This window comes from Chiloscyllium punctatum, chromosome 25 (assembly GCF_047496795.1).
Source record: "Chiloscyllium punctatum isolate Juve2018m chromosome 25, sChiPun1.3, whole genome shotgun sequence".
NCBI lineage: Eukaryota > Metazoa > Chordata > Chondrichthyes > Orectolobiformes > Hemiscylliidae > Chiloscyllium > Chiloscyllium punctatum.
This window is the reverse complement of record NC_092763.1, coordinates 76,041,323-76,057,784: the sequence shown is the minus strand read 5'-3', so window position 1 is coordinate 76,057,784 and position 16,462 is coordinate 76,041,323. Positions and strand designations below refer to the sequence as shown.

The 16,462-nt window shown below is 40.4% G+C and overlaps 1 protein-coding gene across 2 annotated transcripts in view; it reads left to right on the top strand.

Annotated features, from left to right (window-relative positions):
• The window catches only part of LOC140496074 (uncharacterized), a 192,762-nt gene extending 177,604 nt beyond the window's left edge, over positions 1-15,158 (top strand). For both annotated transcript variants that reach the window (XM_072595586.1, XM_072595585.1), the window contains exons 10-12: positions 496-683; positions 3,968-4,094; positions 9,671-15,158. In XM_072595586.1, the coding sequence (XP_072451687.1) occupies positions 496-683; positions 3,968-4,094; positions 9,671-9,837 (482 nt within the window). In that variant the 3' untranslated portion in view covers positions 9,838-15,158. The remainder of the gene's footprint in view (positions 1-495; positions 684-3,967; positions 4,095-9,670) is intronic.
• Positions 15,159-16,462: the final 1,304 nt, after the last annotated feature.

Sequence of the window (16,462 nt, the reverse complement as noted above, 5' to 3'; positions counted from 1 at the left end):
AGAGACCCAGGTTCAGATGGTGGAATTTGAATCCAGTAAATAACTGGCATTAAGAGTCTAATGATGACTACAAAACCATTGCCAGTTGTTGAGGGGATAACACTTCTGGTTTAAGAAAGGAAATCTGCTGTTCTTATCTGGTCTGTCTAATATGTGACTCCAGACCCCCAGCTTATCTGCCCTCTGAGCTATGAGGGATGGGCAATAAATGCTAGTCCATCCAGCAATGCCCACATCCTGTGCATAAATTAGAAAAACAGTCACCTTCTGTTTTCTCAAGGACATCTGAAAGTTGGAAATGAGTTCTGATCGAAATTATCAAATGCATGCACAAAGCCAATGAATACAGCAATCTTTCGTTTGTGTGTTAATGTTAAAGACCAGTGGCCCCCTAAGTAAAAGCAAAACATGCAATGTCTTGATCAATCGTCTTCAGTGATACTATCTTTTTTTCCCTGTGGAAAAGATGTTTAATTGCTCAAATCTGTTATGTAGAGAGGAAACCACAACTTGTCAAATGTGCTGCAGCAGAGGATGCCAGCTGTGGAGTCAACTGCTCAGAGCCTGTGTGGGTCTCCATGGCAAGAGAGAAACAGAAAGGCTTTCAAGGCCAATACTCAGGGACGCAGGACAGACCCCAGCCCCTGGAGGATAGGTTCTCAGTACAGATTGATACAAAGAAGGTAACATTATTTCCATTCAACTACTAACATGTTTGATTTGTGTAGTTATTTGTGCTTAAATTTGTGTTTATTTGTAGTGAAATTGTCTTTTTCTTGATAATGAATCAGAAATTCGTTATTTCTATCCATTTTCAAAGACCTGCGGTTTCTTCAAGGAAGTATCACATAATCCCTACAGTGTAGTAGCAGGCCATTTGGCCCATCGAATCCACTCTGCCCCTCTGAAGAGCATCCCACCTCCTGCACCCTAGCCCTGCATTTCCCATGGTTAATCCACCTAGCCTGCACATCCCTGGGCAATTTAGCATGGTCAATCCACCTAACCCGCACCCCTTTGGAGGAAGTCGGAGCACACAGAGGTAACCGACGCAGACATAGGGAGAATGTGGAAACTCCATACAGATGGTCACCCGAGGGTGGAATCAAACCCGGGTCCCTGGTGCCAAGAGGCAGCAGTGCTAACCACTGAGTACTGCCCCTAGTGGATGGAGTTGATCACCAAGTTTGAAAAATAATTCTTCATTTCTTTTTCTTTTGGATGCACTGTGGGGGAGCAAGTGGAATAATTGACAATTTTGTAACAAACATTCTTACCCAAAAATGTGAGCTTTTATTTTGCTTCCATTATATAATGACAGACTCACGTCAGAACATAGTGCAGGATACAACCTTGAGATGATTAGTTCACAATCCCAGGTCACTTGAAGAAACGTTTGTTTGTACAAGAAATGCAACAAGCTGGAATATGCTTCCTGATAGGCAGATTCATTTGTACTTGAAAAGAAAATTGGATATGTAGTTGAAAAGGAGATGTTCACAGGGCTGTGTGCAAAGAACAAGGGAGTAGAACTAATTAGATGGCTCTTTCCAAGAACCGCCACCAAAAACTAAATGTTGTCTTTTTATAGTGTATGATTCGAGGATGTTCAGACAGTAGTTCAAGAGGCACCATATATTTGCAAAGATCAGGTCGAGCTAGCGATAGAGAGAAACAAAAGTGTGAAGGTCCCTGCCTTTGGAAAGCTTGGGCAATGGTGATAAGTGGGGAACTTGAATTTTGTGAAAATTGAGCAGGAAGTGGGCCCACTTGTTGATGGTATGGATTATTGCACATAGCTGAGTCACAGAGATTCTGAACAGTATGGTTAAACTGCCTTCCATGAACATTAATTTTTAGACAGTCCCGATATAGGGCAAGTTAATAATTGAACAAAAACAATGTTAACATTTCGAGCCAAGTGACCTGTCTTCTGAATTGTTCTGCACTCGCAACATTAACTCTGTTTTTCTCTCTCTACATATGTTGCCAGACTTGCTGAGTTTCTCCAGCAATTTGTTTTTATTTGTTTCGGCATCCACTGATTTTCATTTAAATCCATTAATTTAATCCTGTCACTAAATCAAAGGATCTGACCCTTTCACCATAACATGAAGATAGTAAGTAGATAAATTGAACCTTATTGCAGTGGAAATTATATTGCAAGAGAAATACAAGTGATTTAATACAAGAGAAATACAAGTAAAATTCAGCTGTAAGGTTTGGGCCCCACTTTGTTGGATGAATAATTAAATTAATTGTCACCAAATCGTGTTGTTTCTGTTTATTTTTACCCATGAGAAAACTGAGTTGAGATCCATGACATGATTGGCAGAACAGCTGAACACATTGGTATATTTACAAATGTAATGGACTTTTATGAATGATGTCAACTCTGATTTTACAACTTGGAAACAAGCCATTTGAGTAAAGGGTCCTGGTGTTTATGCTGTACTCAAATCTCCTCCCACTGAACAGTTTTGGGCCTCTTCTCTCAGGAAAGACATATAAGTTGGTTCTGATACAACGCAATAGTTCTGTTTTCGTGTGATATTGCATTATCAGAAAATTGCGTAATAGCCATCCCATTTAAACCAATGGGGCCAGAATTGCGTTATAGCCAATACAGGGAAGGAAAGTTTGTGTTCTACAAATAATGGGCTAAATTCTTCAATCCTGTTAAAGCCAATCCACCCTGAATAAACATGTGTTAAAGCAGAACCAACTGTACTAGTATTGGGAGTAGTCCACACAAGGATCAGTAGGCTGATAGCAGGTATGAAGGGAGTATGTTACAAAGAGAGATTGAGTGGTTTGGGTCTGTACTTGCTGGAATATAGAAGAATGAGAGGTGACCTTACTGAAACGTACTCGGCTCCTTCCAGCATTCAAGTGCATCAAAGCCTCTCCCGGTGATCGGAGAAGGCAGTGGCATTGTCAGCGGCAACAAGAGTGCGGCTGCTCATGATGGTCGATGCGAGATTTGCAGGCTGACGGACACTCCAGACCATAGCTAGGGCCAGGTGCCTGCTTCTGTAGCTGAGCATTCTAAACACTTTTATGGAGATAAGTCTTTAGACTTTAAGATCTGGGCATTTTTGTACCTTCTGGTTCTTCTTAAAATTTTTTTCGATCGTCTTTCTTAAGTTCAGTTTTTTGAAACCAAGATGGCCCCTGAGAATGGCGAGTCTGTACATTTGTCACTGTACTCATGCATTGCTATACTTGAGTACATATGACAATAAAATCTAATTCTAATTCTGCGATCCTGAGAGGGCTTGACAGGGTAGATGCGGAAAGGTTGTTTCCTCTTGGCAGAGACTCTGGAATGAGAGGGCATAATCTCAGAAACAAGGGTCACACGTTTAAGGCAGAGATGAGGAGGAATTTCTCTCCATGGTTGTGAACCTGTGAAATCGTTTAACTCAGAGGGCTGTTGAGGCTGGGTGTTTAAGTAATTTCACAGTTGAGGTAGACAAGATTTTTGCTTAGTAAGGGAATCAGGGGTTATGGTGAAAAAGCAGGAAAGTAGAGTTTATAGCTATCAGAGTAGCCATGATTCTCATTAATTGGAGACTTGATGGGCCAAATGGCCTACTTCTGCTCCTTTGTCTTACAGTCTTTTTTTTTGTCACCCCATCAATATATCCTTCTATATTTATTCCTCCCTCATGGTTTTCCAGCTTCCCCTTAAATGCAGAAATGTTGTTCAGCTCAAGTATTCTCAGTGATAACAAGTTCTCCATCTTCAGCACTCACTGAATAAAGAGGTTTCTCCTGAACGCCCAATTTGTCTGCAGTAAACTTGGTGACCCGTGATGTTTGACTGCACCATTGCAAACATTGTGGATTGATTTCAGTGGAAAAGTAATCAGATTTTTGAGTACAAATGCTCACTGACACTGAGTTAACCAAAAGAATTTACTAAATTAGAGGGCCATTCATTTTCCTTTTCTTTCTCTTTTAGGAAGCAAAAAAGCCCCAATGGGGGAAGAATGGAAATAAGAACCCCTTACCCAGCTTTCAGGCCAAGGAACTGAAAACACATGCAAAGGAAGAAGATGAATCCAATACAAAAACTCCTTTTGGACATGGTAAAAAAATGCACACAAAATCAAGCGATACCATTGTATTGAAGGAGGTGTTGACTTGTTGTGGGACAGATTTCTTCTCATCCTGCCCTCCCCTAAAAATTAATATATTGATGCATGAATGCTTAATTAAAAGAAATATTGCACCCAAACTGGATGCCAGGCTGTTGTCTCCAAAGGACTTGGCACAGTTCAGATTCTAGCTTAGTTTACACGAACAGAAATAAATGATATAAATGAGGGGGATTGATCTCATAGTCATTATGGACATGTGGTTGTAAGGTGATCAGTGTTTTAAATCAGGTGTTCCAGGAAATTTGCTCTTTAGACAAGCTCGGCAGAATGGAAACAAGGAGGGGAAACCTGACTAAAAGAGGATCGGTATAAAGACATTGCAAATAAAGGATCTTAGCTGAGTGAATTATTCTGAGCTTTCTGAATCGCACTAACAGCATGATGGATATGAATTCTGTTTATGTCAAAAGCAAATTTCATGATCATACATCCTGCCCCTTCGTTTAAGTCATTGATATCGATTGTAAACAGCTGACAGCTCAGTGCTATTCCTGTGGAGCACCAATGTTAGCAGCTTCTCAACCTGAAAACTATAATGTACCCCTAATCTGACAGCTCATCAATTCTAAACCATGCTAATATGTCACCTGCATCACTTAAAAGCTCTTACTTTTGTGGTGACCTTTGATGTGACACCTTGTCAATGACTTTTGGGAATCCAGTATATCACATCTACCCCTTTAACCACGTTGATTGTAATTTCCTCAAAGAACTCAGATAAAACCGTCAAACGTGATTTCCATTTCATAAACGTATGTCTGATTGCTTTGAGAGTTTCGGAGTGTTCTACAGTAACCTCTTTAATAAGAGTCTAGCTCTCCATGTTAGGCTAACTGGCCTGTAATTTCCTGCCTCCTGTCTTCTTCAGTTTTTGAGTAGGTGAGTTACACTCACTATTTTCCAACCTAATTGGACCTTTCCAGAATCTAGGGAGCTTTGGAAAATTGAAACAAGTGCATCTAATTTCTTGACAGTTACTTCTTTTAAAATTGGGGGTTGAAATCTATCAGGCTTTAGGATGTTGTCATTCTTGTAATTGTCTCAGTACCTTTTCATGAGTGCTTATCTTTGTTTTAGTACCTTTCTTGTTTTCACTTCTTGATTTGCAAATATTTCTAGGATGTTGTTAGTGGCTTCAACTGCGAAGACAATCACAAAATATCTGCACCTGCCATTTCCTTAAATCACATTACTAATTCCCCAAACTCATTCTCTAATGAACCAATCCTCACTATAGATACATTTTTCTTTTTAAATACTTGTAGAAATTCTAACTAACTATTTTACATTTCTAGCTAGCTTTCTCTTATCCCTTATTTTCTCTCTCCCTATTTTCAGACTGTATAATTTGTATTTATTTTATATTCTGTCCAATCTTTTGATCTGCATTAATCTTTGCAGAATATTGCTGTTTTCCTTTCAACTTAATGTTTAAAGTTCTTGGTCAGCCACACTTGAGGGATCCTCACTTAAAATGTTCTTTCTCACCAGAGTATACCTTTGCTGAGTCGGAAGAAATATCTTCTTAAATATCTACTGTTGCAGTCTTTGCCTTAATTTAATTTTCCTGTTCACTTTAGGCAGTTCTATCATAATTTTCTTGTAATTGACTTTATTTGAGTTTAAAATGTTTATCTTTGATGCACTGTTCTCTTCCCCCTAACTGAATGTGAAAATCAACCATGAGATGATCAATGCATCCTAGGATTCCTTTATTAACATAATTAATTAAAACCAGTTTATTAAATATCAACCAGTCTTGAATAACTCTAGCAGGCTCAAGAATATGCTGCTCTAAGAAATTGTCCTGGCAACATTCTATGAACTGATCATCGGGGTAACCTTAGCCAATCTAATTCTTACATTATATTTGGATTAAAATCATCCATGATTTTCTTATGAGATGGAGTCATAGATTCATACAGCATGGAAACAGACCCTTCGGTCCAATCAATCCATGCTGACCATGATATCAAACTAAACCAGCTCCACCTGCCTGAACTTGGCCCATGTCCTTCCAAACATTTCTTATCCAGTTGCCTTCTCAACATTGTAACTGTACCGACATCTATCATTGCCTCTGGAAGTTCATTCCACACACAAACCACTGTTTGTGTAAAAACGTTGCCCTTCATGTCTTCTTTAAATCTTTCTCCTCTCACCTTAAAAATATGCCCCCTAGTCTTGAAAACCTCCCCACTCTCGGGAAAAGACACCTGCTGTTCACATTACCTACAACCCTTACAATTTATAAACATCTATAAGGTTACCCCCTCATCCTCCTGTGCTCCAGTGAAAAAAATCCCAGCCTATCCACTATCCTTACAATTCAAACTCTGGATTAGTGGTGCTGGAAGAGCACAGCAGTTCAGGCAGCATCCAAGTAGCTTCGAAATCGACGTTTCGGGCAAAAGCCCTTCGGCTTTTGCCCGAAACGTCGATTTTGAAGCTACTTGGATGCTGCCTGAACTGCTGTACTCTTCCAGCACCACTAATCCAGAATCTGGTTTCCAGCATCTGCAGTCATTGTTTTTACCTCCTTTATAATTCAAACTGTTCATTACAGATCTCATGATTTCTTCCTGTATGTTTCCTCATGCCTTATAGTTCCTTTTAGAGAAACCATAAACGACTCCCACAAATAGTTTATGGGTTCCCTTACTCAAACTGATACAATATCTTGATCTTTAGAATAAAGCTAATATCTCACTTTTACACTCATTTCATCCTTAATTAAGATTGCTACCTCATCACGTTTTCCTAGCTTCCTGTCCTTTATAGCTCCTGCATCACAACAATGACTGCACTTCAAACTTATCCTGAGATCAAAAATGGCTCAATATAAAAGCAAGTCATAGAATCATAGAGATGTACAGTATGGAAGCAGACTCTTTGGTCCAACCCGTCCATGCCGACCAGATATCCCAACCCAATCTAGTCCTGCCTGCCAGCACCCGGCCCATATCCCTCCAAACCCTTCCTATTCATATACCAATCCAAATGCCTCTTAAATGTTGCAATTGTACCAGCCTCCACCACTTCCTCTGGCAGCTCATTCCATACATGTACCACTCTCACTGTGAAAACGTTGCCCTGTAGGTCTTTATTATATCTTTCCCTTCTCACCTTAAACCTATGCCCTCTACTTCTGGACTCCCCGACCCCAGGGAAAAGACTCTGCCTATTTACCCTATCCATGCCCCTCATAATTTTGTAAACCTCTATAAGGTCACCCCTCAGCCTCCGATGCTCCAGGGAAAACAGCCCCAGCCTGTTCAGCCTCTCCCTATAGCTCAAATCTTCCAACCCTGGCAACATCCTTGTAAATCTTTTCTGAACCCTTTCAAGTTTCACAACATCTTTCTGATAGGAAGGAGACCAGAACTGCACGCAATATTTCAACAGTGGCCTAACCAATGTTCTGTAGAGCAGCAACATGACCTCCCAACTCCTGTACTCAATACTCTGACCAATAAAGGAAAGCATACCAAACGCCTTCTTCACTATCCTATCTACCTGCGACTCCACCTTCAAGGACATATGAACCTGCACTCCAAGGTCTCTTTGTTCAGCAACACTCCCTAGGACCTTACCATTAAGTGTATATGTCCTGCTAAGATTTGCTTTCCCAAAATGCAGCACCTCACATTTATCTGAATTAAACTCCATCTGCCACTTCTCAGCCCATTGGCCCATCTGGTCCAGATCCTGTTCTGATCTGAGGTAACCCTCTTTGCTGTCCACTACACCTCCAATTTTGGTGTCATCTCCAAACTTACTAACTGTACCTCTTATGCTCACATCCAAATCATTTATGTAAATGACAAAAAGTAATGGACTTAGCATTGATCCTTGTGGCATTCCACTGGTCACAGGCCTCCAGTCTGAAAAACAACCCTCCACCACCACCCTCTGTCTTCTACCTTTGAGCCAGTTCTGTATCCAAATGGCTAGTTCTCACTATATTCTGTGAAATCTAACCTTACTAACCAGAATTTCCATGGGGAACCTTGTCAAACGCCTTACTGAAGTCCATATAGATCACATCTACTGCTCTGCCCTCATCAATCCTCTTTGTTACTTCTTCAAAAAACTCAGTCAAGTTTGTGAGACATGATTTCCCCCTCACAAAGCCAAGTTGACTATCCCTAATCAGTCCTTGCCTTTTCAAATACATGTACAGCCTAACCCTCAGGATCCCCTCCAACAACTTGCCCACCATTGATGTCAGGCTCACTGGTCGTTAGTTCCCTGGCTTGTCCTTACCACTCTTCTTAAACAGTGGCACCACGGTAGCCAACCTCCAGTCTTCTGGCACTTCACCTGTGACTATCGATGATACAATATCTCCGTAAGAGACCCAGCAATCACTTCTCTGGCTTCCCACAGAGTTCTAGGTTTACACCAGATGAGGTCCTGGGGGTTTATCCACTTTTATGCATTTCAAGACATCCAGCACTTCCTCCTCTGTAATATGAACATTTTTCAAGGCGTCACCATCTATTTCCTTACATTCTATATCTTCCATCTCCTTTTCCACAGTAAATACTGATGCAAAATACTCATTTTGTATCTCCCCCATTTTCTGCGGCTCCACACAAAAGCCACCTTGCTGATGTTTGAGGGGCCTGAGTCTCTCCCTAGTTAACCTTTTGTCCTTAATTTATTTGTAAAAACCCTTTGAATTGTCCTTAACTCTATGTCCCCTTTGTGCCCTCCTGATTTCCCTCGTAAGTATACTTCTACTGCCTTTATACTCTTCTAAGGATTCACTCGATCTATCCTGTCTATACCTTACATATGCTTCCTTCTTTTTCTTAACCAAACCCTTAATTCCTTTCGTCATCCAGCATTGCCTATGCCTACCAGCCTTTCCTTTCACCCTAACAGGAATATACTTTCTCTAGATTCTCGTTATCTCATTCCTGAAGGCTTCCCATTTTCCAGCCATCCCTTCACCTGTGAACATCTGCCCCCAATCACATTTTGAAAGTTCTTGCCTAATACCATCAAAATTAGCCTTTCTCCAATTTAGAACTTCAACTTTTAGATCTGGTCTATCCTTTTCCGTCACTATTTTAAATCTAATGGAATTATGGTGCAAGCGGGACTAGATTGGGTTGGGATAGCTGGTCAGCATGGACGAGTTGGACAGAAGGGTCTGTTTCCATGCTGTACATCACTATGTCTATGACGCTATGACTCTAACCCTTCACCTGGCAGTTCATTTTCAACTCTTCCGTAACACCGATTCTAAAAACTCATTATTTAAAAGGTCTCAATTAAACGTCTTCACTAAAAGTAACTTTTGAGGTGAAAACAACTTTGTTTGTTCAGCCACTGACCTTGAAATCAATACCTTTATACCTTTCTAATATAAACAGATCACAGAATAAATTCAAACACCAGTTAATTTCCATGTAGACTGATAAAAGCGTGTGTCTACATTGGTACAGTGACATTTTGATATTGTGACCTTGATCTGTCTTTACCATTTTCATTAGGTTCACAGTTACAGCCAAAAGCACAAGCCTATGGAATGGGGATGAGAGAGAAACGGCCAATGCCTAATGTGAAGATTGCTCCACTGGCTACTGTGCAACCACCATGGCTGGCCATTGCCAAGAAGAAAGCAAAAGCATGGAGTGACATGCCTCAGACTGTCCAGTAACACTTCAGCTCCAAAACAAGACAACAGGAGGAGATTGCTCTTCAAAACATTCCCGAGACCCCAACTGTGATTGTCTTCAACAGTGATACTGAGACTGTTGTGGTACACGCTGTGGCATAGTGTAGCAATTTGTCCTGAAAAGTGGTGCAGTTGTGGAAGTATTACATGGGCTGCTTGTTAAACTGCATGTCCAATATTCAATTCACTGACGTCCACGGAAACAAACCTTTGATTGCATCTGCAATAAATACCAGTTTTGCATCCACTCCCAAATTAAATTTCACCCTGAAAGTGCATTCCATTGGTGTTCCTCTGTCACTGTTCAGATGCATGAATTAAACTGATTTAAATAGTTTATCGTCTATGTTGAAGGACCCAAAGAAATGACATACTCAGCTAGTGTCAGCAAGCGTAGAGTCCAAGCTAATAAAGCTGACAGGCCGAATTGTTCTTTTTGATTTCTAAGCTGCTCCTTTACTCCCCAAATTATCTTATACCCGTCTCTGTCAGTGACTGCCTGCGTTGTGGAGTGGAATAGCTGGGTATTATTATTTCCTGCAATGGCAGACTGAATTCACTTCTGGAATGAACTGTAAGCTTAGCATAGCCGCCTGCAATTCCAAACCTGTTGGTAACTTGAGCTATTTAGAATAAGGTCTGATCTACTAACTGATGTGGAAGCTGTCTGCAGGTTTATTGACTTGGATTTATTCATCTGCTCCTATGACTTGGGTTCAAGTCAAGTCCAGAATGACGTAAAGAATGTTTCTTCTGTCTCCCATAAAATGCACTTGAACCTCAGAGGTTAGCTTTAGTTTAGCTTTTGTTTCTTGGCAGGGGATAAGGTAAGGATTTAACGTCAATCCAAAGGATTGCCACATCATTGGAAAGGCCAGCTTTTATTCATCATCAGATGAGTTAACATCTTAAGCCATTGGAGTCGGTACAGTGTAAGTACTACATAGTGCTTTTTCATTCTCTGTGGAGCAGTTTGATACAACTGAGTAGTTTGATATTCTACGTCAGAGGGCAGTTAAGTGTCAACCATGTTGCTGTAGATATGGAGTTATACATAGGGCTCAACAAGGATGGCAAATTGAAGAAATTTAGTGAGCCAGATTGTTTTGTTATTAGAGTTTCCCAGATCATTATTAATGAGACTAACATTTTATTCAAGTTTTATTAATTATTTTCAAATTCCTTAAGCAGCTATAGTGGGATTTAAACTCATATCTCCAAAACGGTTGTTCAAAGCTTTCAATTACACGCCTAGTAGTAAACAGCTTCTCCAACGTAATCCCAATATTCAGTCATTGAGAAAGACATTTCAGGGAAGTAAGGGAAGAATTCTACAACCTTTAAATATCCAAATCAGGTTTAAGAGGTGTGCAAATTAATGGCATAGAAAGGTGCCATTGAATCCATTGTATCAGTGCCACCTGTATACCAGAACAAGTTAAAATTAATCCAAGTGCCTGATAATTTGCTAATAGCCTTGAGTCTTTCTCTGCTTTTATCTATTTTGCCCTTAAAATAACCAAGGGTTTCTGATTCAATTATTTCCTGATTCATTCCATGTTCTACACAAGCATCTGCATAAAAACATCATTCCCAACCATCTTATTCACCCGTTCTATAACAATTTGAAACTGATTATCACTGCACTGCCAAAATCTCAACCAACAGAAAGGCTCTTTCTGTATTCACTGTATCGAACCGCTTTGTAATATTTGAAGACCACACAGGTTCAATGGTTCAAAAGCACTTTGGATTTAAATTCAGCAAAGTCACTCACAGGCAGTTTTTAGCAGGGAACTTGAGTTAGGCCTTGGTTCACGTTTACATTGCTATTTTATAGTTAATGCACATGCAAAATTGCTTCATGCTGAGGCTGAACTTACCATTTAAGTGCAGCAAAAAAAGAGTGATAGATGACCTTGAGGGTACCAAGATGGAAAGTGCTTCGGTCCCAGCATCTTCACCCTTTTCCTTACTAAGCACACATCAAAAAGAAATTAAAAATTGATAGACTGTCAGAATTATGACCTCATACATGTTCCAATAAAGGTGACTAAAATTTGAAGCATTTCCAATTGTCCTGCTAAATATCTTCAGAGTTGGTAACAATAGAAATTATGCCTGTTGTTATATTCTATACCACAAGCTGCATTAAACTCTGCTGTTTTGAATCTTCTTAATGCAGGCAATCTGACACTTACATTTAAAGGATTTATTATCAGATCTATACAAAGACTCAACAATTCAGTTTTTGTGTTGTAAAATTGAGTGTTACATTGTATCGGAATTGTGACTTTCCTCTCTGTTATTTTAAACAATGTCTTTATTCGTATTCGCTGCTTTAAGGATGTTAGATATAGTTCTCAGGGCTAAAGGGAATGAAGGGTATGAAGAGAAAGCAGGATCAGGATGATCAGCCATGATCTCATTGAATGGTGGAACAAGCTTAAAGGGCCAAATAGCCGACTCCTGCACCAATTTTGTATGTTTCGATACAATGGAAAAGTATAGGATTTATCTATTATGCAGAGGGTCCGAAACACAGGAAGATTAAGAACAGTCATCTGCTCAGGCCTGCTCTGCTTTTCTGTTAGAGCTTGATCATGACCATCTCAACCCATTGACCCGCTTTTGTTCCATGCCCAACAAACATCCATCAAGCCTATTCTTGAGAGTTCCTATAGCCCCAGGTATCCACATTTGTTTTGTGGGGCTGTGTTGGGATGGCAAGAGTTGGTGGTGGAGGAGAGTTCAAATTTGAACTGGCCTTTGTATGCAAGAGCCTTTTCTGATTTCTTTTCTGAAAAACCTATTGCTTTCTTATGTTCCCTTTCCCCTCATCATAATGAGAGCGAGGTGTGTGAGAAGTTGCATTGCACGGGAATGGTATTGGAAGCAGAATCCACATTCACTTTCAAAATGAAGTGAATAATTATTTGGAATGGAAATATTTTAAGGGGAGATTGGGAAATGATAGGACTCAGCATGAAATGAATAGCTCTGAGTGCTGGCAAAGACAAAATAGGCCAAAGGACCTCACTCAATGTTATCAAATTTCAAGGTTTGATAAAACAAAGGAAAACTGTTTTACTTCTCAGTCACCAAACTAAATCCTTTATTTTAAATCATTCATGGGGTATGGGTATTCCCAGTAAGGCCAGAATTTATTGTTATTCTTGGTTGGTTTGAGAATATGTTGGTGACCACCTTCTTAAACCGCTGAAGGTTGTGTCAGGAAGGTAGTCAACAGTGACATTAGGAGGTTCTAGGATTTTGACCCAGTGACAGTGCAGTAGCCATGATATACTTCCAAGTCAGGTTGATAAGTAAATTTCACGGTGTTGTCCCACATATCTACTGTCTTTATCCTTTAGGAGGTAGAGGTCACGGATTTAGAATTGCTATGAAAAATCTTAGAAATCACAGAATTTCCAACATGTCTTTCCTCGATCCCTGGTCTATCCAGAAACTTTCAGTTGGATCACTGGCTCCCCCTGCAGGATTAAACAATCAAGCAAGTACAGAGGAACCTCAATTGTCCAAAGGACTCAGGCAGGGAGTATTTCATTCGGTTAATTGAATTCTGGATAATCGAATGTTGGATAGCGTAGTTTAGCCAAGCATCAGGACCTTGCGATCTTGCCGAATAATCCAATATTTGGATAATCGAATGCTGGATAATCGAAGTTCCTGTGTGTTCAAGAATCAGCTATCAGAGTAACATAAACAAACTCGGATGAATTACTGTTAAGCACTACACTTCCAAACAAGCTTGACAAATTGTTGTAGCTCATCCTACAGCTAGTACACATTGCCACCACTATGTGTCAGGGGTGGAGGAAGTGTACATTTCTGCTGTCAATCAGATGGGTTGCATTCACCTGGATTGTGCAGAGATTCTTGAATGGTGTGAGAGGTACACTCATCCAGGTATCGAAACACATTATAAAGCACTGTTCATTTTATAAATGTAGAATAATACAAAAGATTTACAAATTCACTTATTTAAAGGTTGAACAGGCTAGCCGTTAGATCCTTTAGAACTCTGAGGGATGAGATCTTGAAGGGACTGGATGGAGGGAATACCCTGAAGATGCTTCAGCTTGCGAGGGAGAGTAAAGTAGAAGGCTTAGGTTAAGAGATGTCTTTTTTAAGAGCGAGGTGAAGAGAAATTCTTTCCTGTTAGAAGGTTGTTAAAGTGAAGAATTTTCTTCCCTGGGAGGTAGTGGATGTTTGGCTCTTAACCCTATTCAAGGCTGAGTTTGATTTTTGACAGACAGGAGCACTGAGGGTTTATAGATTAGACTCCATACAGTGTGGAAACAGGCCATTTGGCCCAACAAGTCCATACCAACTCTCCGAAGAGTAACCCACCCAGACCAATTCCCCTACCCCTGACTAATGCATCTAACACTATGGGCAAATTCATCTAACCTACACATCTTTGGACTGTGGGAGGAAACCAGAGCACCCAGAGGAAACCCACGCAGACATGGGGAAAATGTGCAAACTCCACAAAGATAATCACCTGAGGCAGGAATTGAACCTGGGTCCATGACGCTGTGAGGCAGCAGTGCTAACCACTAAGCCACCATGCTGCCCATTTGCTGGCTTGTGGGGCAAAGTGAAAAACAGCGCTGAGACTGCAATCAGATCAGCAGCAATCTTACTGCATGGTGCAGCAAGCTCAAAGGGCCAAGTGGCTTTCTTTGTTCCTTGTTCCTATGAACCCTAACTGAACATTGAAGCAACAACATAGGTTATCAGCCTGAAATATTAACTAATTTCTTTTCTGCGTGGCTGCTGCCTGATCGGGTGAAGGTTTTAAGTGTATCCAGTTTTTATTTTAGCAGGTCCCGTTGCTGTCTCCACATTAAACTGAAGAGAGATGCTTCTTAACCCTGAGCGATCCACCTTGGTTCCTGACAATGCTGTGCTTCTAACAAGGAGCAGAACTTGGAGCTTTGGGAACTGACCTCAGCATAGCCCACACAGTTGCTTTCATTTTCATGGAACATGCCTCCCCACTAGTGTCAATTGTCTAGAATTAGGAGTTTCAAATGACCGACAATACTTCAAATATAATGTTGTTCGCTATCTCTAAGAATGTTGACTATGCCCATTATTAATGATCAATAGATCAAAGTGGGAGTGGAAGGGAATGTGTTGTTGCCTTATGAAGTGGGATATAAACATTTCTACTTATAGACTAATCCCTGCTATTTATTTATTCTGTATACTTATTGTATTATGTTGAAACTCTGTTTTCAGTCACCTTCAATAAACCTTTTTTTCACATATAAGCTCACGGCTTTCCAGTTACTTTCCTGGAAGTGTATTTATTGTTCAGTTGGGATCCGCTTGGTAACACAGGTTCTGTAGGAAAACCAGATACTCTGCTCTCTCAGTGCACAGTCTTAAATTGCGGAATGTACTGATCCCTGAATCCTCAATACATGTCAGAGGAATTATATTTTGCAATAGAATGGAAGGTAACTAAATGTAGGACCCACTGTCCTACATCGAATAGCACAGAAGAAATGTTATCATTTACCTTAAGAGACCCTGGGCCAGGGACGAAAATGGAATTTGCCCATATTAGAAGCACATAGGGGAAAACTGGCCACCTTTCGATGTAAAAGCCCAACGTGGCTCGTATTCACATGTGGCTTTCCCAATCAGAGTGCCACGAATTGGATACTCACTTATTCATTGCTAATTGATGCTCTTCCTGATCCTCGTAGAAATCTTACCCCTCAACATCAATACACTAACTCCTCAATTGCCACTCCCCATAACAGGCAGCATCCGAGGAGCAGGAAAATCGACGTTTCGGGCAAAGTCCTTCATCAGGTTCCTGGTGAAGAGCTTTTGCCTGAAATGTAAAGTTTCCTGTTCCTCGGACGCTGCCTGACCTGCTGTGCTTTTCCAGCACCACTCTGATCTAAACTCTGGTTTCCACCATCTGCAGTCTTCACTTTTGCCTCCCCATGACATCCAACCATAATTCACCTGCTCAATTTCCTTCTCTCTTACCCCTCTCTGATAGATTTGGTACCCATCGATTTGGTCAAAACATTGCATCCAACCAGTTTACACGTCTTCCTAAGGCTGCTTCTTGCCTGTGGTTCTACTCATATTTGTTTGTGATGAACATTGATTCTCACAACACCAGGTTATAGTCCAGCAGGTTTAATTGGAAGCACTAGCTTTCGAAGTGCTGCTCCTTCACCAGGTGGTTGTGGAGGACACAATTGTAAGACACAGAATTTATAGCAAAAGTTTACAGTGTGATGTAACTGAAATTATACACTGAAAGATATCTTGATTGTTAAGGCTCTCAACTGTTAGAACGACCACGATAGCTTCACTTCTTTCATATGTAAATCACAAAACCTTTTTAAAAAGTTACATTCTCAGGTCAATTGTAACAATTGGTGTCAGCACAGATAAGATGTTGAAGGTGTTAGTCCCCTGCGTTCCCTGTCTGTGCCATAATGTTTATACTGATTCTAATCTAAAAAGTGAGTTAACAGAGTCTTACATGGATTCATGCAGTTTTTGAGCAAAGTACAATGTAACTCTGCAAGTACAAATTCACCCCACA